General features: G+C 43.4%; 1 protein-coding gene across 1 annotated transcript in view; it reads right to left on the reverse strand.

Annotated features, from left to right (window-relative positions):
- CSF1R (colony stimulating factor 1 receptor) overlaps positions 1-14290 on the reverse strand; it is a 38033-nt gene that overhangs the window by 3124 nt on the left and 20619 nt on the right. The window contains exons 10-20 of the mRNA XM_028718275.2: positions 13699-13805; positions 13051-13177; positions 12459-12563; positions 11766-11876; positions 9185-9350; positions 8189-8271; positions 6935-7047; positions 3823-3945; positions 3399-3510; positions 2410-2509; positions 1228-1333 (exon numbers count right to left, since the gene is read on the reverse strand). Of these exons, the coding sequence (XP_028574108.2) occupies positions 1228-1333; positions 2410-2509; positions 3399-3510; positions 3823-3945; positions 6935-7047; positions 8189-8271; positions 9185-9350; positions 11766-11876; positions 12459-12563; positions 13051-13177; positions 13699-13805 (1253 nt within the window). The remainder of the gene's footprint in view (positions 1-1227; positions 1334-2409; positions 2510-3398; positions 3511-3822; positions 3946-6934; positions 7048-8188; positions 8272-9184; positions 9351-11765; positions 11877-12458; positions 12564-13050; positions 13178-13698; positions 13806-14290) is intronic.

Here is a 14290-nt window from a genome sequence, read left to right on the forward strand (position 1 = left end):
TGATTAGACCTGGCAGACTTCTGAGATTGGCGTGCCCACTTTTCCTGGACTTGCAGGAAACTTCCCCAACCCCCCCCCCCAGCAAGCCGCAAGTGAAAGGGAACTGGTAATTGTTCCTTCCTTTGCAACAGTGGCCTAAAGTTTCAGTCCCCTGTCATAAGATGTAAGGTAAAGGTAGTAAAGGTACCCCTGCCCGTACGGGCCAGTCTTGACAGACTCTAGGGTTGTGCGCTCATCTCACTCTAGAGGCCGGGAGCCAGCACTGTCCGAAGACACTTCCGGGTCACGTGGCCAGCGTGACGAAGCTACTCTGGCGAGCCAGCACCAGCGCAGCACACGGAAACGCCGTTTACCTTCCCGCTATAAAGTGGTACCTATTTATCTACTTGCACTTAAGGGTGCTTTCGAACTGCTAGGTAGGCAGGAGCTGGGACTGAACGACAGGAGCTCACCCCGCCGCGGGGATTCGAACCGCCGACCATGCGATTGGCAAGTCCTAGGCGCTGAGGTTTTACCCACAGCGCCACCCGCGTCCCTACATAAGACGTAAAGGGACTCACAAATGGGTGGCCCTGCCCACCTGACAGAGATGTGGATGTGGTCTGCTGGCTGCATCCTATTCCTCACCCCTGTTCTGCTATTTGATGCCAGTCTTGACATCCTGCTGGGATAGCTCAGTCAGCAGAGCATGAGACTTTCAATCTCAGGGTTGTGGGTTTAAGCCCCATGTTGGGTGAAAGGGCCCCATGTGGATTAGATTACCCATGTGGTCCCAACTCTATATGACTGTGTAGGATGGCTAGATCTGAGATGGGTAGCTTGCAGCTCTCCAGATGTTGCTGGACTCCAATATGGCCAATGCTCAGGGATACTGGGAGTGGTAGTCCACAATTAATGGAGGATCACAAGATCCTTATCCCTGACCAATTAGGTCAATGGGTTAAATCTAATCTGGGTGGGAATTGGATTATATACTGTGGCCAGTGTAATTTATATAGTGCAATCTATTCCTTGAGGGGAAGGGGGGGAGGGGTAACAAACGTTCTGCAAATAATGAAGTAGTATGAGAAATCCCATAATATTTTTAGGGGGGTGCAGTTTCTACCCGACATAATACAAATGCATTTATGTGAAAATATAAGGAAAGACACAATTACTAAAGATACAGATCTTTCAGGTATGAACTACCTTCACCTTGCTTTTTTACTAGTAATTTTAGCATCTCACCTGTTCCTTACTGGTATCCAGTTGCTTCTGAAGGAAAGTGGAAATCTGACTGAAGGTCGGCCGCTGAGTGGGCTCCATGTTCCAGCATGCAGTCATGATGTTGTACCTGGATTGGAGGGGGGAGGAATCTGCATATTACCCATTCAGCAGCAACTTGTGGTATTCTGTGTAAAAGCAACTGAAATAATTACAAGTCTGTGATCATTCCCAAGGGCTAAATGCAGATCCTATAATGATGCCCGACTTGGTGACAACAGAATAAGTGTTGTAAGGAGGGAGCTGCTGCCCAAGATAGGAAAAGAGGTATTAAGGAAACACCTAACTACTCTAAATGACTTCAAATCTCCAGGGCCTGATGAACTGCATCCAAAGCTACTAAAGGAGTTTGAGGATGTAATTTCAGAACCTTTATCTATTATCTTTGAGAATTCTTGGAGAACAGGTGAGGTCCCTACAGATTGGAGGTGGGCGAATGTCCCCATCTTCAAAAGGGGGGGGGGAGGAAACCCCAGGTAACTACTGACCGGTGAGCTGGACATCAATACCAGAGAACAAATAATTCAACTATTGGTCTGTGAGCATTTAGAAAAGGTTGCTGTGATTAACAAGCTTAACATGAGTCAACAGTGTGATGTAGCAGCAAAAAAAGCTAACGCTATTCTAGGATTCAACAACAGAAGTATATTGTTCAGATCAAGGGAAGTAATAATACCACTCTATTCTGCCTTGGGCAGACCACACCTGGAATACTGTGCCCAGTTCTGGGCACCACAGTTTAAGAAGGATGTTGACAAGCTGGAATGGGTGCAGAGAAGGGCAACCAATTTAATCAAGGCTCTGGAAACTAAGCCTTAAGAGGAGCGCTTGAAGGAGCCCTGCCCACATGGTTGGGTAACTTCTGACATTCTGCCAGTGCATGCAGTCCTGTCACAGGTAAGCAGTTCTCATGTGGCTAGAAGAATGTTTGTTACTAAAGTGCCTAAATCTTGGCCTGTCACCGAACACAACTTTGTGAGCTGTGAAATGCATCTGAAACACCTTGGTGGAATTACAGCAGCAACATGGAGTATGCTCATCACAGAAAATGTCAGTGACACTCTGGAACGAACTTCCGTCGCTTCCTTGTAATGCTCGTGTGTGTCGCCCAGTTACAGTGGAGATTTCTGAAATCCGTTTACTTACATATCCTCTGGTGCAAACTCAGGTCTGCCCATATGGTATCCTTGTTTTACCAGGCTGTAAAACTTGCTGTTCACTTTCATGCCAGGATAAGGGCTCCTGCCTATAGTGATAAGAAGAAGCACAACACACTACGGTCACCATGCTGTGCTCATGTTGCTTTCCTACAGGACTGGCTCCTGATTCTTAGGTCAATATCTAAGAGGCTGAAGGCAATGCTACGTGAACTCCCTAACTGTGTGGGAGTGCTGAAGCAATGGCTGGTGAATAGGGAGAAAAAGTCGGGTTAGTAGGTGTGTAACTCTAGAGGCCTTTGGATTATCGAAGCCATTTTGGTAAAGGTAAAGGGACCTCTGACCATTAGGTCCAGTCGTGGCCGACTCTGGGGTTGTGGTGCTCATCTCGCTTTATTGGCCAAGGAAGCTGGCCAAGGAAGCATGACTAAGCCACTTCTGGCGAACCAGAGCAGCGCATGGAAACGCCGTTTACCTTCCCGCCGGAGTGGTATCTATTTATCTACTTGCACTTTGATGTGCTTTCAAACTGCTAGGTTGGCAGGAAGCAATGACTGGTGAATAGTGAGGAAAAGTTGGGGGAGTAGGTGTGTAACTCTAGAGGCCTTTGGGTTATTGAAGCGATTTTGGTACTCTGCTGCAAAAGTCAGAAGTACTGTAGCATGTAGTGCCTCTGACTAGGGCAGGCCCTACATCAAGTGAAAGCCAAGATGGTGGCATTGGCTCTCTATGGATCTGGGCCCTGTTAAGTACCTGAGGTCATCCCCCAATTTCTGGTGCCAGCCAAACTTTTAAGTAGTCTAGTATGACCTTTCTCCAAAGGCCTGAGGTTTCTTATGGCAATGTATGGCGTTGAAGAATCAGCGCTACAGTCAGTTGTGACCCAGTTTTCAAATTATGCTTTCTCCCAAGCCCCATTTCTGATCTAAAGCCTTTCCATACAGAAAATTGGGGATGGACAAACGCATCATTGCCTACCTAGGGAGAATATCTCCCAGAGAAGGATGCCGTAAGACCACACATCACTCTGTACTGTGTAGACACATTCAAAGATGCTCTCGGGTGCCATCCACTTCACTGGCAGGCGAGCCTGGAATTAAAAAATATTTTATTTAGAGAGGAAACAGCCTGTGATATACAGATATTGTGCCACTTCTTTCCACCAGATTTTGCTCAGTAGCCTCTGCCAGAATTTACATGCAGCAGCACTTGTCCCGCTGACAAAGAACACACACACTCAAAAATTTCCCATGTTTGTGACCCCAACATTTCCAGGTGAGGGTAGAAGAGATCAGTGTTCAAAACCCCAGAAAGCTACTGTCAGCAGTAGAGGAATCAATGGTCTGACTGTAAATCAGTTTCCTGTGTACCCAGTGCGCATTTTGCCATCCCCGTTACTTACATTGCCTTTAACAACATAGTTAGCATCGTTCATGATGTCTCTGGCCAGGCCAAAGTCGCAGATCTTGGCCACCCGTCCATCAGCCACTAGCACATTTCTTGCTGCCAAATCTCTGTGGATGCACTAGATTAAACAGATAGCAAGGGTGAGAAATGGCATATCAGTTTTTCTTGATCTTCCTGACTTATTTCAACATACGGCCATAGAGAAATACAGGTTGAGCATGACTCAACCCAGTTTGTGCTTGTACCTGTTCCTCCTGGTGACCAGCAGCACAATGCAGACATCCGGGCTGGATTAGTGAGACTACAGGCTACAGTTGCTTTCATGTCATCCAGATGTTTTGATCTACAACTTCCATAAGCTCTAGCCAGCATAGTCAACAGCCAGGGCTGATGAGAGCTATTGTCAAAAATATCTTAAGGCTTGGAAACAGCTGGGCTAGAGTATTTGTTTTGGCTTTCTTATTCTCACTCCACTGGTCCCCTATGGAACTCCAGTAGTTAGTATGAGCTTCCAGCCATTGGTGATACAGGTAGGAAGACGCTGTACTTTTGACACAGCATAATAATTTTAATAATAATTATTTATTATTTATACCCTGCCCATCTGGCTGAGTTTCCCCAGCCACTCTGGGCGGCTCCCAATCAGTGTTAAAAACAGTACAGCGTTACATATTAAAAACTTCCCTGAACAGGGCTGCCTTAAGATGTCTTCTGAATGTCAGGTAATTATTTATCTCTTTGACATCTGATGGGAGGGCGTTCCACAGGGCAGGCGCCACTACCGAGAAGGCCCTCTGTCTGGTTCCCTGTAGCCTCACTTCTCGCAATGAGGGAACCGCCAGAAGGCTCTCGGCGCTGGATCTCAGTGTCCGGGCTGAACGATGGGGGTGGAGACGCTCCTTCAGGTATGCAGGACCGAGGCCGTTTAGGGCTTTAAAGGTCAACACCAACACTTTGAATCGTGCTCGGAAACGTACTGGGAGCCAATGCAGATCTCTCAGAACCGGTGTTATGTGGTCACCAGTCTAGCTGCCGCATTCTGGATTATGTAAAAGACTGGTTGTGAGACTGTGCTGCCACCTCCACAAAGAATAGAGCACCTGACAAAACTAACCATTTCATTAAGCCACTACAGAAGTAGTCATGCCTGAATCAGCCTTGAAAATCATTTGCATTGATTTAGGTTAAAGCCTTAGTGCTCAGGGCATCCAGGTAATTGGATAATTATAGCCCATGTTTCCCTTTCCTGTAATGTCAAGGTTAAACACTCCAACAGCATTAATTTTGTAATGGTTGTAAAACCTTTTCAAGCTATAGAAAGCCACATATGGAGTCTATAGCTCTTACACAATCTCCTTGCTGTACAAGCTTAAAAGGTAGGGAGGTACCCTTTTGTGGAAGTCTGTGTCTGCAGCACAGTACAATCTGTGCTGTGATGAGCAGCCAGTGAGATTGCGCTCACTAATTATATTTATAACATGGTGGGTCAGAAGCCCCAACCGTCACTTTCAGTTCCTTATTCCTGGAATGGGAGGCATAAAGAACACCCTAAATCTTGTAAATCTATAGCTTTGGGCTCAAACCACTAAACAAATGTGAACATTCAGATAGAAAAATATGTTTAAAAATGGTAATACTTCTACTGGTTGGAGAAGAGGGGACTACACAAGCTGAAAAATATAGTTCATGTTATTGTACAGCATCCATATGAATACGCAGGTACAGATTGGGGCAAAAGGTAAAGGTAAAGGGACCCCTGACCATTAGGTCCAGTCGTGGCCGACTCTGGGGTTGCGGCGCTCATCTCGCTTTATTGGCCGAGGAAGCCGGCGTACAGCTTCCGGGTCATGTGGCCAGCATGACTAAGCCGCTTCTGGCGAACCAGAGCAACGCACGGAAACACCGTTTACCTTCCCGCCGCAGCGGTACCTATTTATCTACTTGCACTTTGGACGTGCTTTCAAACTGCTAGGTTGGCAGGAACAGATTGGGGTAGGCAGCACAAATTCCCACCCCTAATTTCATGCAAGGGGCAAGGAAGGGCAATCAAAGGGGAAGGAGTGCCCCACTTGCTAGCATCTTTCCCTCCTGACAGATGATCCCCATGAGAAATCAGCCCTGGGCAGAGAAATGGTTTCTCACCATATAGGGAGATATACACATACACCTGGATTCCTTTCTATCAAAAGCCATAAGTATTTAAGGAGGACTGGATACTATTAATTGCCTATATGGAAAAGTATTATAATCAAACAATCAGCTTAGCAGGATGGTAAGATTTCCAGCATTGTAAAAGATAGCCTAAGTTTACAAAAGTAGTTGTGATAGGGCGAACCAAGACAACGCGAGAAAAAGAGGAGATAAGAAGAACCATGGAAAGGGGATGGGAAGTCAGTTAAGGAATAATTCTTTGCTATGTTAACAATGCCACTTCTTATTTACTTTAGAGATCCTCTTCTGTTAGCATCGTTTTAGTTTTAAGTTTTGTTTGATATGGAATTCATTAAAAATGCAAAATAATAATAATAATATATTTATGATGCTGTAATAATAAATTTCTCTTGTACAAAAGCAGGTTCTTAATCTAAGAAATACTTTAGACTACCTCACACATTTGAATGTTCCTCCATGTTCACAACAACCTTCCACACAGAAAACTAGCTGCTGGGGGAAAGGGAACTTAGCCCTCTCACTGCCATACTAGTAAGTTTTTTTGGGAGTCAGTGGGTGGGCGTTATATGGGATTTATTTTAATAAACATTCAATCACGTGAACCCATACCAACGGTATGAAATGGTACAGCCTTGACACAGGCTTACCACCTCACTGAGAACTAAGCCTTAGTTTTGGGGATGTTCTTTTGTTTCTTTCAGACTTCAGCCCTATACGTTCATTATTCAAGGGTAGCATGCAGGATATACTTAGTACAGAGCAGGGTGGGGTTCCAACTGCTGCACATATGTAGAGTAAAAGTTGGGCCAAGGCCTTTTGTCTGGGATGCAAGTCAGTTTCCTGCATAGTAATGGAAAATGGCACCTTGGTTTCTGCATAACTGATCCTGAAAACATTTTCTAAAGAGAACTATGTTCAGGGGAGCGTGCACTCACGTTTTTTGAAGCAAGGAAAGCCATTCCCTGGGCCACCTGGTTGGAGAAATGCAGCAAGTCGTACAGGTCAAGAGGATGGCCGTCCATGTCCTTTCCTGACACTGAGCTCCTCCCTGGAATGGGGAAAACTCATGGTGATCAACAAAGGGCAACTCTACCACAGGATGAAGTCAATGTTCAAGCTAACTGAACCATATCTCCAATATAGGGAGATGAATGAAGTCTAGAAATGGGAACAGTAACACGGAACCATGGTTAACAGGTAAGCATATTGAGGGAAAAAAAGAGCGACCACTTGAATTTGAAACTTCCAGTGTACAATGAAGGTTGTAACACTTCCCTAAGATTTAAGTCCCACTGAACTTGGATGAGCTTACTTTTGACTATGATTGAACTGGAAGTCTGCTAGTAGGAACAGAATTAGTGGCCCAGTTCTATTTGTTCAATACAATTGGATTATATGTGCAAGCTGTTCCCAGTCCCTACAACTAACAGGACTGCTTTGTTCAGCACAAAATTTATGCACATGTCATTTATGATGCTAACCTATGTAATGATGTGTGTAGTTGTTGTTGCAGAATATACTGAAGTGGGAAATATGAATGGACTGAGCATTTGTTTGCATTTATTTTCCATGCAAGAGCTGCAATTCCTATTTTATGCACATAGATGTGCTTAGCAATGCTGCTCATGTGATCTTTGTACATGGGAGCTGAGTTCCAGTTACAAAAAGCAATATATCATTCTGTTAATTGGTGTTCAAATTCTGCATTTAGAATCGCAAATTTAATAAATAAAATTAGAATCTGCCCTTACAGGATTTCATGGTGATTAATTAAAAGCTGCATATCTAAAAATGTAGTTCCCCATAATAATTCACATTCTGACTAATTTATTTGAATTTTGGCACAATAAGGGTCATGATCCTGAAAACTATGCACATTCAGGCAGCTGTAATAGTGGACAATCAAAGTCTAGTGTAAAAGTTTAGGATGCAATGAACATAGGGATAATACACAAATTGTGCCAATGTTGGATGGTGTCAGCAGACATTTTTATACATCTCTCAGTCCAACCTGTAAGGGCTATTGTGAAAAGAAAGGAGATGCTACATTGAGCTCGCTTCTGTTACTATTATTTTAATGTAATAAACAAACCATCATAAAAAAATACTGGCAAAAACTGAAAACCTCAGCAGCAGGAACTACCTCCTCTGAAAATAATAATTGAAAGCATCATTCCTTGCTTATTTACCGTTTGGTGGCATAGAGCCTGATCCTGTTACTGGTTTCATTTCCAAATAACTGTCCAAACACTGGGTACCGATTCCACTGTCACTGCATCAATGGAAACAGAGAAAGAAAAATTTATTAACAATCTAATCTCTGCATCAAATCTCGCACCCTGAATAAGAGATCTTGTAGATAATGGAGGAGCGCTAAAGGTGCAAATCTATTATTTTAAGTTCCAGTCCAATTGATGTTGGCTATCATCATGAACTTAGCTTTAGATGCATCATTAAAACTTTAAAGTCGTATAACAAACTGCTCCCCCAAATCTATTAAAAACTTCAAATGGGGCTTCTCAACTCTATCAAATGCTTTCTCAGTGTCCTTTAAAAAAAACGCTGTAGGGACTTCCTCGCATATTAACACATTGCTAATAACATTAAGTATGTCATTATTTGAAATGGTGTAAGTGAGGAATTTGTTTAGGGTGGGACAAAGCCCATGAATGTAAGCGAAAAATAAGAATGATTGGCAGGCATCCTGGCACGAGGCATCAATCCCTTTGTCTCTTTCTAACAAGCACTATATTTCTTGAGCTTATCTCCTGTGTGTTGTGGCATTTCAAGAAGGGAGAGCAGTTGTATGTGGGATGGAAGGTGCTGAAGAATGTGGGTACCAGCCTTTATTATCTGTAAATAAAGCTTCTGGTCAACTTCCTTCATGCCACAAAGCCATTTTAAAGATAAAGTAGGCCATTCCATTGGACAGAAACATGGGAGGCCCTTGGTCATTTTGTCTGGTTCCTAGAATGCAGTGCTCAGATCATGTAGCCGCTATCTCTCACACTATATGAAACATGAGCTAATTACCTTGTGTACAAACCCCAGTCATGAAAGCTTAGCAAAATTACTCTTGCTCTCATTGACTTCTCAGATGAGGACTGTATTGTAAAGGTATGCTAGGTTGGAAATTTGCCCTAATTCTGTTGGGTTTTAGCCCTCTGTTGAATTTGGATTCTTACCTCCGGACGTATTTCTTCCCAAGGTACATATTTTTATAGTCTGCTGCCATGCTATCAAGAGAAGACTCAAATGTTAAATCCTGGATTATGAGACACTCTGCTTTCTTTCGCAGGAAATTCAGCAAGTCCCCATAAGGACAATACTCAGTGATGACAAATACAGGGCCTGAAAAAGACAAAAAATAAACCTGATCAGAAAGTAGCATCATTGTACTCTGTTTCTGCTAGGTAGCAGCTTAGTTTGACTGATCAACACTATTTAAGTTTAAAGGATTTTGGTTTTTGTAGCAGTGCCACACAGGGCTTCCACATTGTTTTTAACTCAAATCAGGATGTGCATCACCCCATTCCCTCCAGATTTCTTTACCACTCAAAATTACCTATTCAAGCTGCCCCCCCCCCCTTGCAGGTAGACAAGCATCATGGATGAAAGAATTATGAGCAGAAAGCTGTCGCAAGAGAAACACTATCTCTTGCTTTTCCTGCAGTCAGATTGTGACTGGATTGTGGTTTATCAAGACTGATCTGGGCTTAAAAAACAACAACAACAAACCAAGCAGGGGAAAGTAATTCCTAAGTGGAATGTAAAGTGTAGTTTTGCTCTCAAAGGCAAGTTATGTAATCAGTAGAATCACGTGACATGGTTCTTGCTGGACAGCACCATTTCAGAGGGGGGAGGGGGGAATTGAACGCTCTGTTCCTGTAAAATGATTTCCTACAGATAGAAAGCCACCTGGAGAAGCTTCATGTAAAACTCTGACATGCATGGTTTTTTTGCTTTAAAAATCTCTTTGAAATTCTTTTATACCAGGAAAATTCAAGCATGTGTTCCTCTACCTGCAAGCCAAAGTGGTACAGTATAGCAAAAACTAAATATCATGATTTTGCTGACTGTGTAGTTCCACTCTCAGGTGTTGGAATGACAGGTATGAAACCAGAAACAGGTGAAATAGGACGAAGAGAAAGTAGTCTGAAGCAGCACTATGATGGCAGATTAAAAAGTGAGAATGGCACACCTATTGTGAAATGAGGTCTTCCTCCCGCCACTCCATCCCAACTAAATATACCGTATTTTTCTCTCTATTACATGCAGATTTTTTCTCCTAAAAAGGAAGGGGAAATGTCTGTGCGTGTTATGGAGCGAATGTGGGGGGGTCCCTGGAGCCGATTAGGGGAGCGCAGGAACAAAAATCAGCAAAAATCAATCGTGCGTTGTGTCGGAGAGGGAAACCTGAAAAGAGGAAGTGGTTGCTTTCCTGCATTCTGCCTCAGGGTCTTACTGCCCACCCTCCTCTGTTTCATTGCTGTGTTTGCTCAAACGGAACAAAGAGCAGGCAAATCCCCTCCCGTCCAGGCAAGCAGAGGGGAAAGCAGAGGTCTTTCCTTCTAATTCCTCTCCGTGCTCCTCGCAGGCAGCCAGAAAACATGCAGGAGGAGAGAGAGAGCTGGCTTCGGTTTGGGGAAACTTTTGCCTTTCTTTCCTCCCTCCCGTTAAATCCCTCTCCTGCTTTCTTAGCCAGCTGCTTCTCTGCACACCGCTCTCTTGTCCCTTCTGTGTTTTTCCTTCACTCCCCACTTAAAATGTAGTTACAAAGCATGGATCCACATGGATCCTCAGGATCTTTGCATTGGGCCACCCCAAATTCACCATCAGATCACATAGCAGCCTGCCCCCCCAAAATCACACACCCACTGTTGCCTGGGGCTGCAATGGTGCAAAAACGTGGTTAAAAAGCATGGATCCACATGGATCCTCAGGATCTTTGCATTGGGCCACCCCAAATTCACCATCAGATCACATAGCAGCCTGCCCCCCAAAAATCACACACCCACTGTTGCCTGGGGCTGCAATGGTGCAAAAACGTGGTTAAAAAGCATGGATCCACATGGATCCTCAGGATCTTTGCATTGGGCCACCCCAAATTCACCATCAGATCACATAGCAGCCTGCCCCCCAAAAATCACACACCCACTGTTGCCTGGGGCTGCAATGGTGCAAAAATGTGGTTAGAAAGCATGGATCCACATGGATCCTCAGGATCTTTGCATTGGGCCACCCCAAATTCACCATCAGATCACATAGCAGCCTGCCCCCAAAAATCACACACCCACTGTTGCCTGGGGCTGCAATGGTGCAAAAATGTGGTTAAAAAGCATGGATCCACATGGATCCTCAGGATCTTTGCATTGAGCTACCCCAAATTCACCATCAGATCACATGTCTGTGGCCACAGCATGAAGCACAAAAATGATACATCCACTGTTTCATTCAGAATTTTTTTCCTTGTTTTCCTCCTCTAAAAACGATGTGCGTGTTATGGTCAGGTGCGTGTTATAGAGCGAAAAATACGGTAGTTCCTGCAAATTCAGGCCACTTCTAATTTCCTACAGACTGTGTCTTGTAACTTTTAAGGTCTTAATAGCCAGCATTCTCATAGCAGAAATGTTTATTCTTGTCGTGATTGTGATACTGACTTGAAAATCTATGACTCTTCCATTATGGGGAAATGTTGCTGAAAAGAATGGAACCAACGGAAGGAGAATGGTGGTGACTGTAGTGGCACCAGGGGCCGCTTCTTACCTCCATGTGTACATGCTCCCAGCAGGTTGACGATGTTGTCATGGTGACCTAAATGGCTCATGATCTTCAGTTCTGACATGAGGGCTTCTTGCTCATCAGTATGGGCTGTTGCTGAAACCAGAAATGAAACTAGTTGTAGTCAAACTCTTATGCGGGTTCTTGTGAAAATGCACAGCCTTTTTGTGCAAATTTCTCTTGTTGTACACACATTTTCAAAAGCAACTTTGCCTAATGTATACTCTTCTTTTCTTTTGTAAGGCGGGTTTCCATAATATAATGCATTTTTGTATGTTGTTTTCATTAATATATGCATTTATATGCACATACATAGAATACAATCACTTTTGTGTATATTACTTGGCTGGAGAACTCCATTGCGAAATTAAGATAAGTGCACAATTCAAAAACTAGCTGTGTTTCACATTACTTCATAAAGTACGTATTAGGTTAAGTTCACCTATAAATGCACATTGAATTGATACCTCCCCATCCCAACTAGTCACCTAGGATCGGTATGTCCAGTTCTTAAATAGAAATATACAGATAGTATCATGAGAAGGACTTGCTTCTTGCTCCTTACTTACATCATCCCCCAATTTATTCCAATGTTGGAGCTGGTTTTCAATTTGCAGGCCCTTAGAATGATTATTACCTAGTGAGCACTGGCCAAGGACTGCTTTAACCAGCACTTACATTTAAGCATTTTCACAGCCACCTTCAGGACAGAATCTTCCTTCCCAAGTCCAAAAGCAGTGGCCTCAACCACCTTTCCAAAAGCTCCAGCTCCAAGGGTCTTTCCTATGAAAGCAAATATGTAGTTTAGAAGCATAACAGAATCAGGAGGAGGATTTTTGATACTGATTCAGTGATCATTGTGTGTGCGTCCCACATGCACATATCCTTGAGAGCAGACAAGTAATATCTCCTAAAGTTCAATAAGCCACAGCAGGCTATGAGAAGGTTTGCAGTCAACAACATGAGCAGTTTCTGTGCCTTGCACAGTTCAATGTCATTTCTTAGTTATTTGTAGCCCAGATTTCTCCGCTTCTGATTTTTCTGATCTTTTCATTGAGACCTATCAGTCAGTAGCTGCCATGGGATGCCATTTTGCTCATTCTGCAAAATCCCAAGAATTATGAGGGGGGAAATTGTGCAGTCCTTCATATAGGCAGGATAGTATTATGCAACTGCTGTGTATCAGTTTAATAATTTGGACCTTCCACAAATGTAGATAAACAGGATGACTTACTACTACCAGAGCAAGTGTACAAGGATTGCTCCTCACCAAATTGCAGGTTGTTCCTGGGAAATTCCCACTTCTCATTGTAAGGAAGCTGGGTGGGATCAATAAAAGTGTAATTGTTTCCCTCACAGGCCTCAATGATCTTCCAACGGACTTGGTACTTTGGTTTCTGCAAGGAAAAATGATCCATGCATCAGAAAAGCATTGTTCAATAGCATTTTAGCACTTCAGTATATTATTGGGAAAATAAGTCTCACTGAATTTAGTGGGTCTTAAATGTCAACTAGACATACATAGGATTGGCTTGCTAAACTCCCAGCAGACTCCTCCATAGATGTTGCAACTGTTATAAGTTTGAAGAGGCCCATGAATTTTACTAAATGAGGCCTCCATACTAAAATCAAACACATGGCATACAGTCCCAGTTTGATTAAGGATGTGGTTTTGTCAAATTTGAAGGCTGTAGTTTGGTTTAATTGGGTCAATATGACCCTTCACAATTTAGCTTGGAATATTTTTATGCCACTATGACACTAAGGTTTAAAAAATCTTTCCCTCAGCAGGGTCTTCTCCTGTACTGCATTTTGAGAGAGAGCCATTTTAGACATGAGAAGTGACAGCAGTAGAGCTGCTTTCAACCTCTTCCCTGTCTACTTTTCTTTCCACACAGACCACAAACACCCATCTGACCTGTTTATACTTGTAGAATAGGAAGATGATACACAGGAGCAGCAAAAACATTGTCCCAGCACATGCAATAAGAATTGGTTTGGGGAATTCGCTCAGGGGTTCAGATCCTGCAGGAGGGAAAGAAAATAAAAATTTGTAGTGCATCAGTCGTTCTTGAACATTCATGAGAACCGTGCTATCAGATCAAACACAACATTAGAACAAGAGAGATACCTGGCTTCCTCCCTGCTTTGCTATAAAAAACAAAGACACAGATATCTAGTGATAGCAAAGCTGATTTACAGAGCAATCCCACCCCCTGACTAGGAGCAGCAGAATGAAAAGGCGCAGCAGAAGCGCTGCCACATCCAAAGTCCTGTGGCTTGCTCCAGCTCGGGCAGAAGGAGTGCGTATGGGTGTATAGGTGCACACACTTGCACAACATTTCTGACATTTGTTTGCTTGCTTGTTTATGTAATTTCTTTCCCATGCTTCAATATAGATGATCTCAGGACAGATAACAAGAATACAATTAAAAAATGACGAAGCACAAGCAGCAAATTCAGCCATCTGTTCCAGAGGTGCTTGAAATGCCTGTCAGAGGGGAAAGGCC

Source organism: Podarcis muralis, chromosome 2 (assembly GCF_964188315.1).
Source record: "Podarcis muralis chromosome 2, rPodMur119.hap1.1, whole genome shotgun sequence".
NCBI lineage: Eukaryota > Metazoa > Chordata > Lepidosauria > Squamata > Lacertidae > Podarcis > Podarcis muralis.